The sequence below is a fragment of the Schistocerca nitens genome, chromosome 6 (assembly GCF_023898315.1).
Source record: "Schistocerca nitens isolate TAMUIC-IGC-003100 chromosome 6, iqSchNite1.1, whole genome shotgun sequence".
Classification (NCBI taxonomy): Eukaryota; Metazoa; Arthropoda; class Insecta; order Orthoptera; family Acrididae; genus Schistocerca; species Schistocerca nitens.
The window spans coordinates 256,318,804-256,345,183 of NC_064619.1; the positions used below are offsets into that span (position 1 = coordinate 256,318,804).

Genomic DNA, 26,380 nt, shown 5'->3' on the forward strand with positions numbered 1-26,380 from the left:
AGGAACAAACCGCATAACACTACATCAGGTCAGAAATTAAAATAATATAAGCCAAAGAAAGGGAAAATGTCCCTTCATACACCCAAAATTCAAGCTCAGCAAAATCAAAAGCAAATTAAAAAATGATATGACAAAACAAGATTGTACATAATTGCCACAAATAGATACTGCGAGTCAGCAGCTGTTTTTTTTTTCATTAAGAGGAATGATGGAATAAGGAGTTACGTATAGAATGAACAGACATTAAAATCATGATTTAGGACTCAATTAGAATAACATAAAAATAGATTATTTCTTTAAAACTGTAGCAAATTTTATGTTCTATCTTTTCGCCTTTAAACCAAAAAAGCAGTCAGTCATGACTTGAAAGGACATTAATGGAAAATGAAAGCATGAAAACAGCATTATTATCATAACTAAAATTCAGTTTATTTATGATTATCTATGTACAAAAATCATCTCATGTAGATATTTGTGGAGTTAGGAAGTATGTCATAAGCACAGAAAATTACTGAAAATTAGATAACAAAAATTCTAAAATAAATACTACACGCTCATAAGGCTTGTGTGTTTATGAGAGTTTCGTCGTGATTAGAGCCAAAACAATTGAGCATCATCGTCTGTAGTGGTATCCCCTATTTCCGGTTCCAGCACCAGCTCCGGCGCGCCCCCTGCCGTAGCCGTATCCGCCGGCAGAGTAGGCGGTGAGTCCGGTGTCCTGGTACTCTACGGTGGGCCTGTAGCCGCCCTCGTCAGCCTGGTAGGAGACGATCTGCTTGCGGCCGTCAGGCAGCAGCACGCGGTACTGGCCCTGGGCGCTCTCCCCCTGCCTGGACTCCTCTTGTCCAAAGTCACTCAGCGTCTCGCCGTCCTGCACCGAGTAGCTGAACTCGTAGTTGGCCGGCTCCTTCAGCATTAACAAAGAGTCATGTATCGCACAACCTGGTTCACAAACTATAACTACTTTTTACGTTGACAAAATACTGAATTATTCACAGGTTATATGGTCTTTGATAATCATCTATCACAGTTCTAAAATGAAGGAATGTTTCATTTATTTGAAAGAGAACTACGATAGAACGATGTATATAGTGTGAGATGTGAAAATGTGGGTTGATGCAGGGAGCATGCACAGATAACTGAAGTGATTGAGGAGACTGCTCATCGTTAAGTGGGAAATACAGGTTCGACTCTGGGTCTGGTACAAATTTCCATATGTCACTATTGTTTAGCACAGGGGGGTACCCAACTTTAGTTAGGTCACATTGGATGAGGACGAGAATTTGACACTAACACGTTCAACAAAAAAGAGATAGACAAAGTACGGTCATAACTTTATACTAACGAATATTTTTTCCGATCATGTGGTAGATGCTGACTTCTAGGGCCGGACTGGTACTTACTTTGGGCTGCACATGGGCCACGGGTTGGACACCCTTGGTACAGTACGTCTCTACCTAATAGAGCTGATGTCAAGAACTTCACCTTAACTAAATTAATTTCGAATTATCTGAATGAATAATGAAAACTTCCTGATCTTCTGCTAATAACCTCACAATAGAAAGCAGAAGCTACTTAAAACAGCAGTACGGTTTTACACCTGCACTGTTGTGATTTGTTCGATAAAGACAAAAATATATCACTAGAATCTTCAGAGAGATGGTCTAGGCTAATACATGTGAGTCTAGAAGGTATCCAACATTTTCCTGTAGGAACAGGTTCTTTTCTGAAAAACTAAGGCAGTGTATTATGAATTTATTTCACAACACTGACAGAAAAATAAAAGAGCATGTAAAGAATTAATTTTAATATCTTGCAAGAAACTATGCGTCTCCCACGGAATAAACATTGTTAACTGATTTGCTACAAAATATCAGCTTTAGTAGCTGTCTGAAATGATACACTAAACAAAAGCTGCAGACTGAAAGCCGGCCGGAGTGGCCGTGCGGTTCTAGGCCTACAGTCTGGAGCCGAGCGACCGCTCCGGTCGCAGGTTCGAATCCTGCCTCGGGCATGGATGTGTGTGATGTCCTCAGGTTAGTTAGGTTTAATTAGTTCTAAGTTCTAGGCGACTGATGACCACAGAAGTTAAGTCGCATAGTGCTCAGAGCCATTTTTTTGCAGACTGAAGAAATAGATTGAATAAGAATAGCAAATATAACTAGACAAACACGTCAATTGCGAATCTCTCCAGAAAAAAACAGCTAAACGAAGAAAATTGCTGAACTATACGTTTTTCTACACGTACCAAATATAAAAGTGACTTCTCTGTTCTTGTACATTCACCTGATATCTCCAGACTTCGTCACAGCTCGAAACTGAAAGGCATGATTAATTTCTTGCACCAACGTGCTACTACGAAAGTTGGTTGTTTCGATATGATAATCCACATTTAATTGAAACAATCTTGTAGATTTTCTCTCTGCAAATGTTTAACGTCTCATCAGACTGGATATAAACAGGATACACTAAATAACTACCGCCAGAAGTGGTTCTGCATCTACTTTCCCCCAAGTAAATACCATGTGCCACTTCTCCAGCCTATTTTGAGCTCCGTTTAATCACAGTTGTGGTGTGGTAACTACGCCTACTATTAATTTTATGTAAGTGGTTCTTCGCTCCCCTTGCTTAAATAATTTTTCCTTCAAGTTAAATTTATGATAACAATATTTTTCTAGAGGCTTCACCTAAGTTTAACACAGTACAAACACTTCTCCCACAGGGAGATGTGGTTGAGGAAGTGCATTGTAGTTTTGTAAAGTAGTCTATCATTCGCAGCGAATAGAGTTTCGAAGAGCATACGGGTCGACAGATACAGGTATGCACGGAACTTAACACAGCAAAGGCTGTAGGCCACTACTGCCTGATGAACCTGTCTTAAGCGCACGTAACCACTTGGGAAGATCAGATATTCGGTGCTCAGAAGGCTGTGTGTTTCTATAACGTTCTGGAAGCTTCCTGGCCTAGTGCGAGAGAAATTCAACGTGGTATGGGCTTAGGATGCATACGGGGTGAGGTAGCGAAATGTTTCATGATGTCATAAAGCAGTGCTGTCGATTACAAATTAACATGCTCCTTAATCCAATAGTAAATCGAATGGATAAGATCCTTATTATATCAACTGCACTTCGATCACAGATCTCAAATCATTTGTAATTTCGGTGTTAGCACTTGCACATGGTCTCATAGAACGATAAACTGGGCGAATCACTTAAAACTTGCACCGATAATATTGCGGAACTGGAAAGTACTACTCACGTGCAGTTTTCACAGAATGAGTAGGCAGTCAGAGGCTCGTGCTGTTAGCCACTAAACAGATTGTAATAATACTCACAAAGTATACTTTTTGTGCAAGAATACAATACACTTTTCTAATTAGAACAAAGCCTATTGACATTAACGAATTAAAAGCAGGTAAATTATATTGTCAATGGTGTTTTTTGCAGGATTATAGTGCGAGTCGTTTTCAAGATGTCGTACTTTGAAAAATTTCCACGCCGACACTTGTCTGTGTCATTAAATCAGCGTACCTGGTAGGTACGATAATGGTATGGTTGCTTGAAGTGTACTTGTGTACCTTTAGTGTACAACAGTCCCAGCAGTAGGTACTGAGGGGGCATAGTGTTTACGAATGAACAAAAAGCCGACATGCATGGTGTATGGAGAATGTTGGCAAAATGCAATTCATTCTTGTACAGTGTATGCGGCTAGGTATCAAAATAGACAACTATCTCGGCAGTTATTTATCTACCTCTTCGACCAGTTACGTGAAAGTGGTATTGTAATACCTAGACAATGTAACAGAAGGAAACAAGTTACGTTGGAAAGGGAAAATTAAGGGTTGATTTGGTGGAAGAGACCAAACCGCGAGGTCATCGGTCTCATCAGGTTAGAGAAGGATGGTGATGGAAGTCGGCAGTGCCGTTTCAAAGGAACCATCCCGGCATTTGCCTAAAGCGATTTAGGGAAATCACGGAATACCTAACTCAGGATGTCGGACGCGGGATTGAACCGTCACCTCCCGAATGCGAGTCCAGTGTGAGAACCACTGCGCCACCTCGCTCGGTAGGAAATTTAGGTTTTTGCAGCTTTTTGCAGTTGATTCCCACGTTATCTCCCACGCAGTTACTCGAAAAAATGGCAGGCGTCAGGCAAGTGTCCTGTAAGTGTCCTACGCATTATCGATATAGGTTCTGTGCCCATCACATCTTTCTCCATCAAGAATGACATCGAAAAAAATTTGAGAACCACATAAACTTCTGTAAATGGACATTACAACAGGATACTCCAGATGTATCAAGTATCTTGTTACCTTGTTTAATGATAAAGCCACGTTTACCAATGATGGTCAGGTAAACCTTCGAAACGTGCACTTTGGTCTGTTGACAATCCCCGTTGGCTTAGATGGAACGTCAGCACCCGTGAAGTGTAAACGTGTGGTGTGGGATAGTGAAATATTAGGTCATAGGCCCGTTATTCATAGACGGAGCACTCAACGCGCACAAGTACGGCAGCTTCCCAACAGATCATCTTCCACGGGTACTAGAAGACGTTCCTCCGCAAATTAGGAGGAACCCGTGATACCAACATGATGGCTGCCCAGTCCATAGTGCATGAAGTACTACAAAATGTCTTTACGAATTGTTTCCAAATTGTCTTACTGGACGTAGAGGACCTATACCGCAGCCGGCCCTTTCGCCGGATTTGACGCTTGTAGACTTTTGTCCGTGGGGAAGCAGAAAGACGCTGTCTACAAGGACATACAATCTACACACGATGATACACAGCGACGTATTACTGCAGTGTGCTCGGACATAGCCGCTGAAATGCTAGCGGGTGTGGAGCAGTCGTTCCTTATAAGACCGGAAACGTATACTGCAGCTGCCGGTGGTTATTTGTCTCGTTACTGTTCGAAGTCTAAGGCACTGCAGTCATGGACTTTGCGGCTGGTCCCGGGGAAGATTCGAATCCTCCCTCGGGCATAGGTGTGTGTGTATGTCCTTAGGATAATTTAGGGTAAGTAGTGTGTAAGCTTAGGGTCTGATGACCTTAGCAGTTAAGTCCCATAAGATTTAAAAAAAATTAAAACTGTGCAGAATCTTGTTATTCAGCTCATAATATCAGAGGCACTGTACAAGTGTGGGTGTGGGAACTTCACAAAATATGATATCTCGTAAACGACTCGCTCTACAATCCTGCAAAAAACATCACTGCGAGTCTAATTGCCCTGATTCTAGTCTGTTAAATGAAAGAGGCACTGTTGCTTTTAAAAAAAGCGCATGTTTGCACAACAAACCCTTTTTGAATATTATTACAATATGTTGATTTGTTAACAATACGAACCACTGACTGTGAAAACCGCTCGACACTAGCACCTTCAATTTTCACAACATTTACAGTGCAGGTTTTAGGGGATTCACCCTGTGTAGACTTTAAGAGACCAATGCTACTAGTTGGGCCTTTTGACCATTGAAACACGACAGATGTATAGAGATAATAATTAAATTATTGCCGGCCGCAGTGGTCGAGCTGTTATAAGCGCTTCAGTCCGGAACTGCGCGACCGCTACGGTCGCAGGTTCGAATCCTGCCTCGGGCATGGATATGTGTGATGGCCTTAGGTTAGTTAGGTTTAAGTAGTTCTAAGTTCTAGGGGACTGATGACCTCCGATGTTGAGTCTCATAGTGCTCAGAGCCATTTCAACCATTTTTGAATTAAATTATTGTATGTGCATGTCAGCAATATATCAAATAGTTAAATATGTATGGTGAAACAGTATAATTCTACCTGTATAGATTTTCTTGATGAGAAGACTTCGCGTTTTTGAATCATGACGCTGGAACTATGGTGTGCAAAAGTTTTATTGCTCTTTGCTCCCCGTTTGTGAAATTTCTGAATTTGTTTAGCATACTCACACGCTAATAGCTCTTTGGCTGCGGGATTAAGTGATATTTCCTAGTGTGACAAGGCTCCAATCTTGAACTATTTCCAATTCTGAGAGAATATGTTATTACTAACAAAATCTACCTCATTTTCTACTTTTAACTACATCATTCAGCTGTTTCCTTTTCCTTCCCTAGCAAAATCTACCTCATTTCCTACTTTTAACTACATCATTCAGCGGCTTCCCTAGCAAAATCTACCTCATTTCCTACTTTTAATTACATCATTCAGCGAGGGTCTGCGCCAGTAGGATTGGTAGTAGCCAAGGAACTGAGCAAGGCTTAAATAACCGTGGCAGTTATTCGGAAGCTCTCTATGTTCCTCAAAATATTTAAGTTTGGCAAAAAAAGGAATGAGAGTGATAAAATGCTTCGGCTATCCATTGAAATTTAAATAATTTCTGGAGTTCCTCCAATGCACTTAGAGTTTGCTCAGTCTATTGTTTAATGCCAGTTGTTTTACTACGTAATTTCCCATGTAAAATCAAATTTATACCATCTGAGGAACAGTAATGTTAGTTAAAAATTTAAAATGTTTGGGCCAGTAATTTCTGATACTTACGGCAAGCGAATCCTCTTGGCCTCCAGCGCGACCGTAGCCATATCCAGGCACTCCATACACTGGAGAAAGGCCACCAGCGTTACCAGAGGGCGCACCGTACTGAGTGGAGAGCGCGTCACCAGAGTAAGAAGGGGCGCCGTACTGTGTGGACAGACCGAGTCCTCCTAAGCCAGTGGCACGGCCAGCCGCCGAAGAAGCGCCATAGCGAATGGAGACACCACCGCCGATCCTCCTACCTGCTCCCAAGGTCCTCGACGAGGCGCTTCCGAAGCTGGAGGAGACGCGGGCTGCTGGACCCTGGCTGGAAGCGCCGGAGCGGCCAAAAGCAGCGCCTGTCAGCGCAGGAGCTCCGTACTGAGTGCTGAGGCCATCAGCTGAAGGAGCACTGTATTGTGTGCTGAGAGAGGAGGCCGAGGGAGGTCCGTACTCAGAGCTGGGAGGCAGGTACGACCGGTCGATCGGCGCTTCAGCGACGACCGACAATACAAGTGTACTCAGGAGGACAAGAACCTGATGACCAAATACAGAAATACACTTAATAAATATTGTTAATAAATATATTTATACACTGATAAGGCATCATATTATATTGGAATAAATGAACACCGAGTTCAGTAAAATAGAATTTCTAAAACAATACGGCAAAAGTCACCCATACTACAATGAGGCACAGTGAAGTGAGGGGTCAGGAGGAGTATAATGTAGTATTCAGCTTGTAACATCCCTTCTGACATCATTTCACTTGGTATCGTAACATCCGTAATCTTCTCAAATCATTTGTTACTAGCTGAAACACTAAGCCATGTTGATATGCAAACCAGCACAACAGAGTTTCACAACAAGACATAAAGAAATGGCGAGGAAGCATAAGGGAGTTAAAGTTTCGACTAGCTCTCGCTTAGTGATGATGTAATTCAGCAGGCACAGCACTGACCACGGATGTCAAGTGCCTGATTTAAGTCACAAGAGCTCAATATCACAAACAGACATCGAAGAGTCTGTCCAGGAGACTTTTTTTTATTTTCTGAAAATATTAAGTTGTTCCAATCTCAAAAGATTTATCGCCGTTATGGTACTAAGATGTCATACTATTAAAATTGCACTATTTATTATGGTAGTTTCTTAAGGCCTGTAGCAAACATGCTTTGTAATCTGACCGACATTTTGGAAGTTGTCAGTCTTAAGCTAATATATAAGATGAAATGGAAGATATTGCTGAAATGTTCCAGATTTTTTCCAACAGATTTCCAACAGATTTCAGATTCTTCTCTTGTAAATCCTAGCATCAAGAAATTTTTTTTATTAAATCAGTCAACATCGGGACACATACGTTGCACTGACCGTTTGTGTCGAATTACACAAATTTCCTCGCAAAACATTTACCGTTTGTTTATTTTCTTCGACAACGAACAGCAACTGTGTGATATGTTGTAGATATTAAAAAGTCGTATTACTTTTATTCTCTCAGATAATATCATAATTCGGGAGATAAAAAAGAATTCTCGTCATTATTGTCAGATTTTTATAATCAATATCAATAGGCATTCAAAAAAATTATTGTTTTGAATTTCCTGTGAAGATTAGTTGACTCCTAATCAAAGGACTTGAATTTGGGGGAGAGGGTCGAACTTAAAATTCGCATCTGATCATTCTCATCTACTTTTTTTCTGATAATGGACCGTCTCCCTAAACTGTCTTTTGCTTTTTAGTGGTTCCTTTCACATGTCGTATATGTACATATAAATGTAGCTTTATGACACATCCACAAAAAATATGTGTGGTTTCTGTATCAAAACGAGTGAAGCATGGTCATAAAATGTCTACTCGAAAGAGAAACACACTAATACCGCAAGTATGAAAACTACTTTTGTCTCTGAATCTTTTTAATTTTCGGTACATTCAAACACAGACTTGCCGAATCATTGGTCATGCCAGATATTCACTGCTGTGATGAAGTTCATGCGGTACACCGTTGCGTACATTTACCGATTCGACATATCCATGGGTGCTTGTATGTGACTTACTGCAATGGTCACTCGTTTGGTCGTGTAACTACTTCCTATGCTCAGCTGCGTTGACTGCCACTGACCAAGTAGTGTACCTAAGATGCTGTACCTTTAGTTAATGTATGAGAATCTCAATAAATAACCTCGACCATCAGTTGTCACATCTCATCATCTGCTTTACTGTTGACAGCTTATACTCCATACCGTGCAGTTCATGTGACTGCTTATCTTTCTTGCTTCATATACTGCATTCTTCTTCCTCTGTCCTGCCTACAGTTTCTTCGTATCAACACTCCCTGCCAACAACTACTCCAACAAATGTTTTAGTTTACTAAGCATGTTTATTACTACTTCCCTTATTTTACCCTTACTCACATTTACATGACTACCATTATGACATAATTTAAAACTTTTATCACTTTGGTTTTATCAGAATTTTGAAGAATATCTAGTTACATATAACAGCATCTATGAACACTATAATCATGTCAAATAACATAAAAGTATATAAATCAGGCGAAATATTTTCAGGTTAAGCGATAACACCAACCAGTTCTGTCTACTCCAATCAAGTACTGACAGTAGTGTGGACTGCTAGAAAGAAATTTTGGTGGTGGGTTAGTCTGCATTGAAAGCAAAGTTTCCTCAGCGTGCAGTTAACAGAGGAACGGAAAGGAATCAATAAGCGTAGTAGTCAGAAGAACTGGCCCACCTCAGAGCGCTGAATGTTCAAGAAATATGTGGAAATCTGTAAACATGTATCTTCAGAACCAACAGTAATAATAGAAAGATAATCAAGTATTGAAAATGAGATGTAAAGCAACGGTACACTCAGTAATATTTGTTTTTTCACTTATATTCTTGACGAGTCACACAAGGAACGGAAAACTGAATTAGAGTGGGTTGCAGTACTCATGAAGATCATTGGTACGTTTCTCGTTTATACTAGGGATTAGTTACGATGTACATTTAAATGAACTTGTACCCCAGTAAATACAATATTTACGTAAAGAGAACAGCAGGGAAACTGAGATGTAGAGTAGAACAACAAAAACAAGAGCAAGACTAAAGAAAGAATTTGTACTGCTATACGGACAGAAGGAAAGCTGCAAGATGTTGGATAATAAGACAGCTAGTCTACATGGGAGAAGAATATTTTCAATAGCGGCTCCCATGAAGGTCCGAATTGCGTCTTCGCTTGCTACCGAAAGAGATAATTGCTTCGTTAAGTGTTCAATCCAGTAGCTTATCTCATTGGGTATTCCGTTTTCACTTATTTTGTTCTCTGTGTGACGATGAAAAAGTGTACCGAAGGCCAGCTGTAAGCTGAGAAACACGGAATTCGACTCTGTAGACAGTTGTGCGTAAGATGCGCGTTTTTTCTGCGCTGCGCCTGTCTTACCTTCATGTTGCTTATGAGGAGCGCACCGAGAAGCGAGTGGCCACACTGAGAAGTTCTCCTGTATATATACCGAAGCGGCACCCCTCGGCGCTCAACAAGTTTCGGCCCACTTGCTCCAGTTAGCGGCCGATGGCCAATTTCTCTTGCATCACGACGGATGACCTTCGTGCCGTCGGAGAAGACCGTTCTGAAGCCGCACCCCTCTGAACCAGTGCTCCGTCTTTCAGAGAAAGTCAGTCATCTTTATCTCCATTCTACATTTGTCATAGACGCTGTATGTCTTGTCTCCTGCGTTTTTCGTAACGAAATGCACTTAATGACAAAATCAATGATGCACGGAGAAGAGGGAATCGAATATCAACGTAACTGTGATTATGTAAATGATTAAAGGTGCAGTTCTTTGTGGCAGGTAGAACGCCTACCAGAAAGTACTAGTTGTGAGTGTATTTAGAGATGTTAGCGCGGGTTGTAGGGTGTACAAGTGGCATGAACAGCTTCAGATGTCGAGAGATCACTATGAAAAATCCGGAGAGGCCACATACTCGTGTGAGACAGTGTTTCAGTCTACACTAAGCGGGCTGATCTAATCGTGTAGTGTTCAGATTTGTGGAGGCATCTGGATGTGACAGTGGCTCAATGTTGGACTACATGACAATGAGAGGGCAGGCATACTCGTCGTCAGTGTTCCAGTCGATCATGGCCAGGGAAGATCGTCGTACTGTGCACTCAGCTCATCGTCGACCCTTCTCATTTGCTACTGTCATGCGAGAATAATTAGTAGATTTCCCGCGACATTGTGTGTGCTATCCCACTGTGACCTCCCCCTCACTTATCGACCTTAATGACAGTGAAAAATTAAACCGCGTGTACCTAATGGGAATTTTGGAAAAGCAATCGTCACCGAAGTTAATCTGTCGGTAAAGAGGGAGGAAAGGGTTACATCTAAATGAAAGGAAAAATGCAAATGAAACTGGTGGAAATTAATTTTGAAAAGGGGTAAAGTTAATAAAGAAAGTAAATGTGCGGCCGTTACGTCAACAATTAACTAGCGGTAATTAGATATTTGAGATTTGGGGGAAATCACGGTCGCCTGTCCTAAGGACAATTACTATAGTAACTGAAAAAGAAAGGTTATTACACATATAATTAGCACTAGAAGCGTGGCAACTGAAGGTTGACACGTGTAGTGTGAAAACTGAAAGTTTGTCAGAAGTAATAAATTTCGCTACACTCTGACTTAATTTAGCAAAAGAATTAATAAATCCGGAAAATCGAAAGTTAATTTAGTGACTGAAGTTAATAGTGAGCTTTCTTTCTGAAGCACATCGAAATCCAGCAGAATACGGTTAGCCTTGGACTACCTCAGCAATCATTTCAAAAGCAACTTGACTCTACGCAATTTAGAAACAAGAGATTTAACTTTGAACTTGAATTAAATGATTCTGAATAATTAACAATAATAAAATTTAGTACGTACCAAGCTGAGCTGCAGTCACAGGTAAGCTAAAATATGCTAACAAAACTCGCACTCTTAATTTGTGCTTGTGTAATCTAACTATTGTAGCCAGCTATGCTTTAACTGCACTTTGAAACTAAAGTAATGAAATGCAATGATAGTACTTTAATGCTGGCGTCTGAATTTCAACGACACTCGGTTTCATTTCGGAAAAGGAAGGGACCCTGCTTGGTAATGCAATTGGGACAATGAGCAACAAAGGTTCATGCTAAGTTGCTGTAATTTTGCGAGGCAAATGGAACAATGTGAAAAGCTGAGGTCTGCCATACAGTTCTGAAACTTTACGTGCTTTTGGTCTTCCTTGTTAGTTGATTGAAGGTTTGAAGCCGTCGATCGAGGAGGTGGCGACAGTCACTCATTGTCGGCCGTCGCTGTTGCAGAAGCTGGATGTTGGCGCGCGTTCTTCTCAACACGGTCACCAGACGAAACGGGCTCTTGATGTGCGCCAGCTAATGCTTCCCGTCCGCGACACCATGTCAGAAACTATCATCGCAAGTCGAGCGCAATTACATGCTGCTAAACCCCGAAAGCGCGGCAACTCGCGGGAGCGTCACACCACACACCTGCTCCACTCGCTACTCCAGCCAGACCCCGACTGCCCTGCCCGCGCTCCACGTGGCAGAGTTAACCCTACCAAAGATCCTACACACTTTGATTCTTCACACGACCTATCAATGTAATCGTTCGATAGCAGTTTTCCCTAGGCAAGACCCAGCGTAAAAATACAAATAATATTTACGAAACAAACCAATTATACATCGACATAAATACATACATATATATATATATATATATATATATATATATATATATATATATATATATATATAGTAAAACAATTACAATATATAAAGGCACAGAAATGTCATATATTCAGGTAACAAATTAAGGAAAAAACTTACAGTACAACAGATGGAAATAGGAGGATATGCATTTCCGGCGTTACACCACTCCAGTGGTAGGAGATCAGTAGCAGCAGGACTAGGTAATTACCGCCTCATGTGTAGGCTGTTGTTAACACCACAAGCAAACTGTTGTATCTGGAGTGCTGCTGTGATTGGGAAGCATGGACCACATCGTGGTGTGAGTTTTCAACAGGACAATGGTCATTGACACATAGCACGTGTGTCTATAAACAATTTGCGTGATGTTGAGGGGCTGCCATCGCCAGCAAGGTCTCCATATCTGTCCCCGTGAGCCGGCCGCGGTGGTCTAGCGGTTCTAGGCGCTCAGTCCGGAACCGCGCGACTGCTACGGTCGCAGGTTCGCATCCTGCCTCGGGCATGGATGTGTGTGATGTCCTTAGGTTAGTTAGGTTTCTAAGTTCTAGGCGACTGATGACCTCCGAAGTTAAGTCGCATAGTGCTCAGAGCCATTTAAACCATTTTTTTCTGTCCCCATGAGAATATGTGAGGGACCAGCTCGGGCGTCAGCTCTGTCCCAGTGTCAGTATCCAGGTTTGCAAGGATCAATTACATGAGTCAGCTCGCCTAAGGAGACGCAACAGTTACCTTATGGCACAGTTCCCAACGAAATCAATCCTTACAACCAGGCTGCTTCTTACTGATAAATGTGCTGACACTGCCAAGTCTTTTGTTTTGACTCGAGCTGATAATCTCTGAGATATCACATACCCTCTAAAACCGTGGGGTTACTTGTTGTTTCCTCTTCCCACTACTTTGGCAGGCAATGCTCACCCTTCCGGGATTCGTGCAGAGCGCCGACCATGGATCTTATCCCTCCAATGGATATACGTCGAGGGTCGGTGTACCAGTCAATCTGGATGTTGTTTTTAAAGTTTCCCTCATCCGACCATGTGAATACCGGGCTGACGTCGGAGTGCCGGATCAGGTACACGATTTGCAAACATTTCCAAAATCTTGTCGCACATCCAGAAGCGGTAACGCCAGACGCTGATAGATGAAGTGCAGAAATTGTCCTGGGAAGTGTGAGGTGAGGTGGGTGGGGGGGGGGGGGGGGTGGAGGGGGGATGGTGACAGGAAGAGCACCTGCCCACCATCTATCACTAACATTGCCAAATCCAAAAATTAATTAATATGCGACCCCTTTGAGATATAGGATAAAGGTCAGGAAGAAGAAGAAGAAGATCAAATATATAAAACACCTTTACGAAGAATAGTTTTGGAAAACCAGAATAGCAATATTGCTGTTACTTCTACTGCAAATATTAATAATAGCATTAGTAGTCGTAAAAATACAGAAGATACAACTGTATTCAGGGGTGTATAAAAGTACAAGGTTATGACAAAACAAGTTTTATGCAACTATGGACTTTAAAAAAAAATGAGAGACAGTAGAGTAAACTGGTGTAGGGATATTGAAACGTCCCCTTAAAAAAATTATACATGACTGTGCTTAAACTGACACACAATATTTTTTAGCGCAACGCAATCTGACTTTCAATAATCCCTACAAGATAATGGCCCTGACTAAATTAACTTATACGTTTCACAAATCACTTACCTCACAAAAATCTTCGTTACTCGAACTACTCAATACAGCGAGCGCCACTACTGCCAGCTAAATAAAAGATTCAAACTACTGAAGGCACTAACTACTGATAGGCATAGTTATCAAAAGAAAGATTTTGATAGAGAACAAACAATGTATTTACCTTAATAGTGTTCAAAAGTCATAATATATATATATCAGTCCATGATATCCAATATTACATATTTACTCTTTCTGATGGACACACGTCCAGATCGTCCTCTCTCAAAATTCCACCATCTCTCTCCCCACATCCTCCACTGCTGGCAGCTCACCTCCAACTGCACAACGCTACGCGCTGTTAACAGCCAACTGCCCAACACTACAATAGCGACTATTGCAACAATGCCGACCAGCCTCAGACTGCACACAGCACAGTCAGTGATTTTCATACAGAGCGCTACGTGGCGTTACCAACATAAAAACCTAAACAGCCTACTTACATAGCCCCCATGCTCCCCGCAAAAAATTTTACAAATTGTTTTGGGCAGTATACAGATTTGAAAAATTTTTTCATAGTTACAATAACAAAGATAACAAATGCACACACTTATTGATACACTGTTGGTCAAAAGCTAAAATTGTTCTCATAAAGACAGTCCTGATCATTTATCACAATAGTAATTACAGTTTTTTTCACAAAGTCTCATTATTAAAAGAAATTGCACATGGAAGTAGTGGATTTCCATGCAGTCTTGAAGAAGTAGTGTTGTCGTTCCAACAGAAAGACAGTGCTGACCCTTGACATGCAGACAGGTAATGGGACACAACAGAGCAAACCCACAGCAGAGTCAGTCGAAGTTGAAGAATATTGGTAGGTAGGTAGGTCATCACAGAGCAGACCACTGTAGTCTTGTTAGAGATTACGGTATTGGTGGGCCACCAGAGGTGCAGACCCACTGCATTCCTTGTAGAAATAATGGTATTGGTGGGCCATCAAAGATGCAGGCCCACTGTAGTCCTTGTAGAATTAATGGTATTGGTGGGTCATCAAAGATGCAGACCCACTGTAGTCCTTGTAGAGACGGCCAGCAACCATCTGTTGCGACTGTGCAGGTGCACAATCACCATCGAAGAGTCTTGCGGACAATATGGCAAGTCCATAAACCACCACTTGTGCACTCACAAAGTTTTTGGAATTGTCCTCCGAACCAGCAATGTTGTTAACCAGTCGCTTGCTGAATTATCAACACACGTGCAAACACTAATTGTCCCAACTTCTCACATACTGTGCATGTATTATTACCCACAGAAACGTGTGCAGTGAAATGAAACTTAATCTGAAGAACTGGTGTCTATACAATTATAAATTTACAACATAAGAATACAATTACAAAGGTACAAAATACATCATTAAATAACATAACAGTACAGATAACATTTGTAGTAACACAGGCTTTACAAAATAATAGAAATAAAAATATACATCAGTGTTACAGGAATTATGACATAAGTAAATATATAAAATAATGAGAATAGTTTTCGAAACATTAATTTCACACATGAGCATTGAAAAAGAACACAATTAATAATGTCTAAACATCTTTACAAAGTAAAAAACATATTATTAATGTAAATTATATTTGAGGATAACAGTATTCCTCATCATAGTGAATGTAGCTTAGTACTAGAAAAATTCTACAACATAAATCGTATAAGCTAAACACATAAAGAAGGGAAAAATACAAATACACAAGAGTACACAAACACATAGCAGATTAACACAGGAGGAAAGGACGGGGTTTGTTTTCAGTGTAACATTTGGTACTGCAGTCCAACCCAAAACTTCATTCCATAGATCTTTCGTCTTATTTCAACATTTATTTCCACCAAAAAAAATCCTATCCAAGCAAGCTTTCTGTATTTATATGTTCACATATTTCTTACCTCATTATTTATTTTCCATTATCTTACCTCATCATGTATTTCCAAGAAAATCCTACCTAAACCTGTTGTCAAACTGCCTATTGGCTTCTGTCTCGGGTTCTTCGGCCGACGTTCATCTAATGATTAGATGAACGTCGGCCGAAGAACCCGAGACAGAAGCCAATAGGCAGTTTGTCAACAAGTGGCCACGAAAGCCTTAACAATTTTGTAAATCTATTGTCCCTACGGCGGGGTTAGGGATTTTCTCTGCCTCGTGATGACTGGATGTTGTGTGATGGCCTTAGGTTAGTTACGTTTAAGTAGTCCTAAGTTCTAGGGGACTGATGACCATAGCTGTTAAGTCCCATAGTGCTCAGAGCCATTTTTTTGTTGTCCCTAAACACAACTTTTTTGTTCATATCGTCTTTCAGAATATTTTTTTTTTTGGCCAAACCATTTTCTTATAGCTTCTCAATCCATTTCTTCGAATTCATCACAACTCGTTCTCTACCCCATCTTAAGCTAACTTAAATCTACTGAGCTCAGCTGGGACGAGGCAATGCAGCAGCTCAAAACAATTAACACAAACAGCAATGACAAAAAAATGGAAATTGGCAAAGCAAGCAGCAGTAAAAGTAATAACTTATATCTAAACATGACAAACCCACAAGCAGAAAAAAGTACACTAAAGACAACAATGCAGATAAGGGAAATGTATATTCACATTTTAATGTGCACCACAAAAACTTATTCTACAAAAAATTACCAAGTACTTGAAAAGAAAATTATATATGCAGTTACTGTTATGAGTCCCTTCTTGTTGTTCTTTCCTTTCCAAGTGCTCCTTTTTCGAAGAATGTGGATCATAAAATTATTATTTAATAGATCTGTTGACAGAAGGTGTTCACATTAGCAAATGCATTTAATTTTATTTTATGAAAACAATGCTACAAGACAGTTGGAAACCAGATATCAAATGAAATAAGCAACTATGTAAAGCAAAGCTTAAAAACATCATTCAATAGTAATGTGGCATTTCATAAGTCAGTAGAAATTCTCTCAAGTCTCGTAGAAAGACACTTGTCATAATCAGGTGTGCAGATGTAAGAATATTTCCCATCAACTCATAAGCATATCAGCAAGGAGCACAAAGTACGTGGTCCACAGTATAATCATATGTTTCCAAGTAATAGCGAGTCATATTTGCGATGCTTTCTACAAAGGAATGTCAACAACAAGGTTAATGGCCTCTTTTTTCTCCACCTAATGGTGTTTTCTCCAGGCGGCTGGAACAGCTGGCCGCTCACAACGCATTATGTCAAGCTCACTTGGCTTTCTTACCGAAATATTTACGACAGCAATTTGCCCCACAGTGACAGTCTCATATAAAAAATTTCACAGGTCGAGTATTTTCGTTACAAATGTGTAGAAACAAAATCCAAAAAAATTTCGTCGGCACTGTAATACATTCACGCATTTACACAAGTTTCATAACTCTTAAAGTTCGATTCTTGGTTTCCAACAACCTTTTCCACAAATCAGCGTCCCTAACCACTACTCATTATTCCTTACCTTATTACACATATACATATTCGTCGACATTCTTCAATATTTCATCATTATAAATATGTAGCATAATCAAATTCCTCATACAGCATCAGCTTATTGATCATAAACATACCTCAACAGCATAATACACATCGTCGTTGTAAAAATAACATCATAACACCTCAGTCAAATCTCAAAAACGTCGTAGCTTTCTGCAATAATGCCAAAACCAAAAACAAATTCTCAGCTCATTTCAATAGTGCCATCTACCTCCAACGTACTTTAAAAATCATGCTCCCTTACAAAATACGACATTCAAAGCTTTCATAGTATCACAATGGTTCCGAAAAAAATGAACAGTTCACACAGTGCAGACAAAATACAATTTCATAAGTGTGAAATTATCCTACTGTGTAATTGCGTTAACATGTGTCACTGACATAGTAAAAAAATGTTTGTTTCGCTGTTAAATAATCAGATAGCTGTGTAATTCAGTGGTATCGATGTGTAAAGTTGTGTAAGCAAATTCCATATTAGCTAGGGCTCCTTGTGCTTGCCAAACACATGGTACACAAAGTAAGCGTGTACCCCCCTGAGGATTAATGTAATTATAACCTCAGGTGTTACAGATTACAGCAATGGAATGAAATGTATCACGGAAAACCTTTATATCATTGTAATTCAAAAATCTTTAAAAATAAATGTTTTAGATACAAAATTAATCACTCAAATGCGTGTCCTGTAGCGCTAATTATGAATCTTGCTGTAAGATAATCCTGTGGAACTGTCGTAGTTATCGTCCTCTGTAAGCAAAGTTATGCTGAAGTCAATGTACCCACCTCCTCATAAACAAAAGTGAACGCATTGCGTATAAATATCTTAGTTATTACGCTTATTGCCGTGATGAAGAAAGTACTGTGCTCTAACGCAGTGTTGTGCTACGGAAAAGGCTGTCTGATTGTAGCTATACCATACCACAAAAGTTACTACTAAAACATGTTTTACTTTCCAGAAGAATTCAGAAAAACTGTGCAGATATATAACAGATACAGCGCAAAAGCAATAATATAAATTGTGTCACTCATTAGTAGCGTCGTAATATAATCGTGTAGCTGTCAAATAAACTAACCACTGTGTCATCTGGTATCTCTCAGAAAGTACTTTAAATCCAGAACGTATTTTCAAGTAAACCAAAACGTTGTTTTAAAATTTCAGTAGCAGTACCGGTATATGTTCGAAGTATGTGAGACTTATAGTCGTTACGTAATCGTGCAACTAACAAGCAAGAATGTACACACATATAGTAACACTGTGTCGTCTGTTCACTATAACAATGCACTCGTAAATACTGTCTAAATATGTTAGCTAGGTTCTAGACTGGATAGTTAACTTCAAAACATTGTTGCATGTTAACAGTTTTTCAGAGTGACAAATTGTAGCCGGCCGCGGTGGGCGTGCGGTTCTAGGCGCTCCAGTCCGGAGCCGCGCTGCTGCTACGGTCGCAGGTTCGAATCCTGCCTCGGGCATGGGTGTGTGTGATGTCCTTAGGTTAGTTAAGTTTAAGTAGTTCTAAGTTCTAGGGGACTGATGACCACAGCAGTTGAGTCCCATAGTGCTCAGAGCCATTTTTGACAAATTATACTAGTAGCGTGAAGTGAAAAATTTTATGGCAAAGACTAAGTTAAAAAGCAGATTATCTCTCAATAAACGGTTTTACATGTGAAATGTGGTGCAATCCTTTACTCTATCTAGTACGCAGAGTTTCTACTTCAACGCATTTATCATGTGGTATACGTCGGATTCTGTAAGGTCCATTGTAAATCAGAAAGAATTTGTGACTCAAGTGACAATGAATGAGCTGTAATGAGAACTTTCTGACCAATATATAATTTCTTTGCATTTGCTTTACCGTGTAGTTTTCTCCTTTTGTCTGCTGCAGATTTTTAATAGCCAAATCAATTATGTCTTTGTGTCGAAGTTTACATATATTCGGGAAAGGTACAAGCTCTCTGATTCTGTTCGGTGGTTCTTCATTCTTCAGTACAAGAATAGGTGGTAAAGCAGTGGAGTCATGAGGCAATTCATTCAGCACGTTTTGAAATAAGTGTAAATATCTGTCCCAATGCTGATGCTTTCTGTGACAATAAAGTCTGCAAAGTGAGTACAATGAAATAAAAACAGGTTTGATTTTGTGATTCTGAAGCATGCGTGACCAAACAGCAGACCTGAATTGCGGTCCGTTATCTGAAATGACTTTATTGACGTGTCCAAGTTCACGTACAAAATTTTTAACAAAGGCGTTGAATACAAACCGCCCAGTGGTTTTACGTAACAGTGTGAAAGAAACAAATTTTGGAATAAGTTCAACAGCGACTAGAACGTACGAAAATCAATTAGATGTTCTGACAAGGGGTCCCAAGAGATTCACAGCAGCAAATTCTTTTAATTTAGAAGGAATGATAGGAAACAACGGAGCATGATATGAGACAGTAGATGGTTTAGCCTTTTGACAAAGTTTACAAATAGACAAGACTCTTCGAATTCTCTTTTCCAAATTGTTAAAATAACAAGTCGTCCGAAGAATGTGATAACAGTTTCGTGGACCAAAATGTGCGTAGCTGAAATGAATGTACCAAATGAGCTTATTAACAAAATCGTCTGGAATGCAGAGTACTCATAGCTTGTCATCAACAGTGCAGCGTTTGAAGAGTATGTTGTTTCTAACCAGATAATAATGCCGAATCTGAGTGTGTGTCTTTTCATGCCATTTACTTTTGATGTCTTTCCAAATCGGATCTTTATCTTGTTCATGAGCAACGTCCTTTAAAGATGTGGTGATAAAGTTTTCAAAGGCGACTTTCTGAATGTAAAGAATACTGAAATTTTTCTCGAGGTTCCTTTTTGTGTTACTTTTTTCAAGCCCAGCCGGTGCGCGTGACAGTGAGTCCACAACAATGTTCTCCTTGCCGGAAATGTAGACTATTGTGAAGTGGAATTCTTGCAGAAACAATGCCCAACGTTTTAACCTGTCATGATTTAATTTTGAAGACATAAGAAATTGTAATGCGCGATGATCACTGTATACTTTTACGTGCTTACCAGAAAGAAAGAAACGGAATTTGTTAAATGCCCAAACGATATCTAAAGCTTCTAATTCAGTAACTGAATATTTTTTTTTCAGATTTTGTTAGCACTCGGCTAGCAAAAGCAATGGTTTTCTGAACAGTGGTGTCATTTTCTATGGGTTCTTGAAATAAATGGGCACCAAGACCGACTTTAGAAGACTCCCTGCTAAGGCAGAAATCTTGTGACAGATCTGGTTGAGCTAGTATTGGCGCGTTAAGTAGCGATTCGTTCAAAGAATTCGACTCCAACTGTGCTTGTTCGTCCCAGTTCCAAATAGTATTTTTTCCAGTGAGACAAGAAAGTTTTGGTGTAACTAGAATTTGCATATTCAGAAAACGACGGTAAAAATTTACGAGACCTAGAAAACTGCGGACTTGTTTTTTTGTGGATGGAACTGGAATGGCTCTGATTGCTTCTAACTTTTCAGGATTCGGATGAATGCCTTCAGAAGAAATAATATGTCCCAAAAACCTCACCTTTGACCTACCGAATTCAGACTTTTCCAAGTTAACTGTAATTCCAGATTCTGCAAAAATACGTAACAAACTGTTGAGGATGCGATTATGTTGTTCCCATGAGGCTTCTGCTATTATAATATCATCCACATATAAGGTGATGTGACGTTTTAAGAAATCAGGTAATACGGAATTTAGCCCGCGAATGAATGCTGCCGAAGAAATGTTCAAACCAAAAGGAAGTTTCCGAAACTAATAACAAACGCCGAAACAAAGGAAAGCTGTGTATTTTCTACATTCTGGATGAAGTTCGACCTGATAAAAGCTGGATCTGAGATCAATAAAAGACAACACTTTTACACCATTAAAATTTTGAAGAAGTTCTTCCAACGTTTGCGGCCTGTCCGTTTCAGGAATGATGATAGTATTGATTTGTCTCGAATCTAAGACAACTCTGATCGATCCATTTTTCTTCTCAACAACATGTAATGGATTGTTGTATGAGCTAACTGGAGGCTCAATAATGCCCTCGTCAATCATAGATTGTATTTCTGCTCTAACACGCTCCCTATAATGTGCCGGAATTACGTATGGTCTAACACAAAATTTATTATGCTCACGAACACGAATTTGGTATTGAGATCCCTTGATTGTTCCTGTTTTGTGAGTAAAAACTGTGGAATGTGCCTGTAAAATCTCAAAAAGATCCTGCCTATCAGTGCCATTGCAGTTCTCAATTGGTTGAATTTTATTCTGAATTAACTCATTAGTATCAAATATGCCGTCGATATCACCCCTGTCAGTACTTGCAGAGTGATTGTTCGTGTCTAGTTCCGTCGAAATTTCCGAACTGTTGTCTAACAGAAGGTAAAGCCGATTAATTCCCTCGTCATGGTTTGAGAGCCAATCTTCAAATTTCAAAGCTATTGACTTACCTTCTTTCTCTAAACTTATTTCAGCATCGTGAAAGTTTAAGAGTGCTTTGTATTCTTTCAAAAAGTCTACTCCCAATATAATTTCCGTCGACAATAATGGAACAATAACAAAGTTCATAGAGAAGCTGTGGCTTTGACAGAAGACTTCTAAGTTGGTTTGTTGGCGTACATCTACACTTTTTCCAACGATTGCACCTTGTAATTTAATCTTACGTAACGGAAGTGGGGGGCAATCGTTCGATTTGTTGCATTTGCTAAAGGCTGTTTCACTAATTACTGAAATGGGACTTCCAGAGTCAAGTACTGCCGTAAATTTTACGTCATTTACTGTGATGTGAATCACAGGATATGCAATGTTGTTATGTTGTACGTCGTGTTCCTGGAGTAAGATGTCCCTAATGTCTTCCATTTTTACGTAATTACTAGCCACGGCAGCTACATCGTCAGCTTCATAAGTACGTTTTGTGGCTGCCAGCGGTGTGAGTCATTGCCTATTGTCTCTTTGTTGGCGCGCGTCACTATTGGGATTTGGAGATCTACCTTCTACAAATTCACCTTGTCGAGAGGGTCCTGCCCTGTTTGAATTCCGCCAGTTCTGATGAAATTCAGGTCTGTCGTTTGGTCGGCAGTTTACATAGTTTCTTTTTTGTCGGTCATGTGGTGGAGAATTCTCCCAGAATCGTATCTGCACAGTGGACCGTTGCGTCTGACGTTATTCTGTCTCCCTTGATAATAATTATTTTGATTTCCATATTGTCTGTTTCTCTGATTGTCTCTGTGATAGTCATTACTACGGAAGTGCGATCTTTCTCTGTAACTATTATTACTCTGAAAACGGTTGTCATACGGGTAGTGTCTGCTTTGGTCACGATTTACGTTGTAAGAATAGTCTTGTCGTGTCCAGTCATTATTTCTGTCATCACGGAATTGTGACAGATGTGACCTGTAATTGTTGTGCTCCCGTTTTCGCGTCCGCGATTTTCAGTGTCAATTTCCAATTCTTGTAATAGTCCTTGAAAAGCTTCAATGTCGTCTTTGCAACGCCCTGCCAAAATAATATGTCGTAAATGTTCAGGCAATTTGATTAAGCAAATGTGGATGATTTCTGAGTGGCTGTATGGGTTTCACAGGTACTGATTCTTGTGCAACATCTCTTCAAAATATTTCACAAGACTAGAATATTCAGATTGTTCGAATGTTTCATCATTATGATGCTGTGTTTTACTTGGTCTTGTGTAGCTTGAGACCAATATGCTGAGAGGAAGGCATGATAAAATTCTCCTTCACTGTGACAATCGCGACTGACCGATCGTATTCTTACAGCTGGTTCATTCTCTAAATAGCCACACATAAATTCTAATCTGTGCTCTAGTGACCAGTTGGGAGGAAAACAATGAAAGAATTTATGAAGCCACACTTGTGGATGAATGTCGTTGCCGGAATTATTAAATGTTTTGAAGTTACGTGTAGTAATGAACAGCTTATAGTCAAAATCATCATGTCGGCAAGTCGCATATCGGTCATTGTTACTTCGTTTCGGCGGTTCAATCTCAAAATTCGGTGTACCTTGCCAATTTCTTTCGTAATTTCGGAAGTGCCTCGTGTTATTATTTTGTAGCTGTTCCGTATTTCTATGTCCCTCTTCCCGTATTGCAACGCGAGCGTCCTCTGAAATATGTAATTCTTGTATTACCTGCGTCAACTGATCTTGTACTTCCCGGATTTCTCTTTTGTACTGTGTATTGATTTGATTTCGATTTTGTTTGAAATTTCTAATTTGTTCATGCTCTTCTGTGTTGACAGATGTGAAAATTACCGAACAATCAGTTTAATAAGCCACAGCTGCAAAATACTAACACGTATTCTTTACAGACGAATGGAAAAACTAGTAGAAGCCGACCTCGGGGAAGATCAGTTTGGATTCCGTAGAAATACTGAAACACGTGAGGCAATACTGACCTTATGACTGATCTTAGAAGAAAGATTAAGGAAAGGCAAACCTACGTTTCTAGCATTTGTAAACTTAGAGAAAGCTTATGACAATGTTGACTGGAATACTCTTTTTGAAATTCTAAAGGTGGCAGGGGTAAAATACAGGGAGCGAAAGGCTATTTACAATTTGTACAGAAACCAGATGGCAGTTATAAGAGTCGAGGGACATGAAAGGGAAGCAGTGGTTCGGAAGGGAGTAAGACAGGGTTGTAGCCTCTGCCCGATGTTATTCAATCTGTATATTGAGCAAGCAGTAAAGGAAACAAAAGAAAAATTCGGAGTGGGTATTAAAATCCATGGAGAAGAAATAATAACTTTGAGGTTCGCCGATGACATTGTAATTCTGTCAGAGACAGCAAAGGACTTGGAAGAGCAGTTGAACGGAATGGATGGTGTCTTGAAGGGAGGATATAAGATGAACATCAACAAAAGCAAAACGAGGATAATGGAATGTAGTCGAATTAAGTCGGGTGATGTTGAGGGCTTTAGATTAGGAAATGAGACACTTAAAGTAGTAAAGGAGTTTTGCTATTTGGGGAGCAAAATAACTGATGATGGTCGAAGTAGAGAGGATATAAAATGTAGACTGGCAATGGCAAGGAAAGCGTTTCTGAAGAAGAGAAATTTGTTAACATCGAGTATAGATTTAAGTGTCAGGAAGTCATTTCTGAAAGTATTTGTATGGAGTGTAGCCATGTATGGAAGTGAAACATGGACGATAAATAGTTTTGACAAGAAGAGAATAGAAGCTTTCGAAATGTGGTGCTACAGAAGAATGCTGAAGATTAGATGGGTAGATCACATAACTAATGAGGAGGTACTGAATAGGATTGGGAAGAAGAGAAGTTTGTGGCACAACTTGACTAGAAGAAGGTATCGGATGGTACGACATGTTCTGAGGCATCAAGGGATCACCCATTTAGTATTAGAGGGTAGCGTGGAGGGTAAAAATCGTAGAGGGAGACCAAGAGATGTATACACTAAGCAGATTCAGAAGGATGTAGGTTGCAGTAGGTACTGGGAGAAAAAGAAGCTTGCACAGGATAGAGTAGCATGGAGAGCTGCATCAAACCAGTCTCAGGACTGAAGACCACAACAAAACAACTTCTGTGTCAGTGAAGGCTACGGGTCTTGTGTCATTCAGATCATCATCTACCTTTGTAGATAAGTTAGTGAACTGATCCGAAAGTTCGGCTACTTTCTCCGATAGTGAACAGATTTCCTCAGTGTGTTTTTCTGGACCAAGTTTCAGCGTGTCCATTTGTGTTGAAATCGTATCTACTGTGTCCTTTAAGTTTTCCTGAGTTTTTTCAAGTTGCGTGACCGAATCGGTAGATGCAACTGAGTCAATTTTAGCTTGCAAGGTGTCGTGATTTTCATGAACAATAGTTTGCAGTTCCTTTCTGACTTCTTCGTGATTCTGTAATGCATTTTCATGACGCGAAAAAATAGGTAGGAAATGCTCACAAATTTGTGTTTTTGCGTCATTACAGACTTTTTGACATTTCTATTCGATTTTAAGTAACTCAGCAGTTAAACGTTCACGTGTTTGTTCAAGCGTTTGTTCCAATGAGTATAACTTTTGAAGCTGTTGCTGTGTTTGTCTCTGATTTTGTTCCATCGTGTCTAACTTTTGAAGATTTTGTCCCATTTGTTTCTGATTTTGTCCGAACGCTGTGTCTAACTTTTGTAGCCTTTGTGCCATTTGTTGCATTAACTTTAATAACAATGCACTGGTGTCTGAACATGTTCCTCAGTGCTATTCGGTAGTGCATTTGAACGGGCAATATTCGCATTATGAAAAGCAGAAAATGTGTCTTGACTTATTTGAGAAAACGGCGAGGACACAAAACCTGAATCTACAGTATTTGCAAGATCGTGTCCTGTCATTTCGGATTCCTGAGGCGAGCTGTTGCCGACCGATCGATCGATAATGCTTCCCTGTTCACTAATTGTTTCACTGTCTATACCATTATTTGCAGCCCGCACCATTTCCCTATGCACAATTACCAAATTACTACTTTGAACATTAGTTAATTCATTACACGGTGGCGCTAACACTGCTTTCGTCTTCACTGTCATTTCTTAGTTTACTTTGGAGCCTAGTATTACGTTTTTCACACGCTATTATTGTCACAATGTTTCACACAATAACACAGAAAAGCACAATTTGAAGAGAAAAATATGGAAAAACATTAGCATAGCACTGAAAATAATATCTAGTTAATTGCAAGCGCAGCTGCGACATACTTCGTGCAAATCTGCATGCCTTCCACAACTGCTTTACTGTACAACAATGAAAAACTACAACTTCAAAGAAGATTCTCTCTACAATTGCGAACTAGCAATAAACAATAGCTACACTAATTACACAAACTACAAGAAAAAATCGGAAGATTCCAGTGAGGTATCCTCGGTTAAGGGTCGACATATGAAACGTCCCCTTAGAAAAATTATACATGACTGTGCTTAAACTGACACACAATATTTTTTTAGCGCAACGCAATCTGACTTTCAAT

General features: G+C 39.9%; 2 protein-coding genes across 3 annotated transcripts in view; both read right to left on the reverse strand.

The window, feature by feature from the left end:
- The window catches only part of LOC126263645 (pro-resilin-like), a 221,864-nt gene that overhangs the window by 124,065 nt on the left and 71,419 nt on the right, over window positions 1-26,380 (reverse strand). The gene's annotated exons all lie outside the window — the stretch shown is intronic.
- LOC126263644 (pro-resilin-like) lies at window positions 465-9,934 on the reverse strand. Its single transcript, XM_049960737.1, has 3 exons — window positions 9,913-9,934; window positions 6,505-7,014; window positions 465-907 (listed from the first exon to the last, which is right to left on the reverse strand). The coding sequence occupies exons 1-3, from the start codon at window positions 9,916-9,918 to the stop codon at window positions 614-616; spliced, it is 810 nt and encodes a 269-aa protein (XP_049816694.1). The 5' UTR covers window positions 9,919-9,934; the 3' UTR covers window positions 465-613.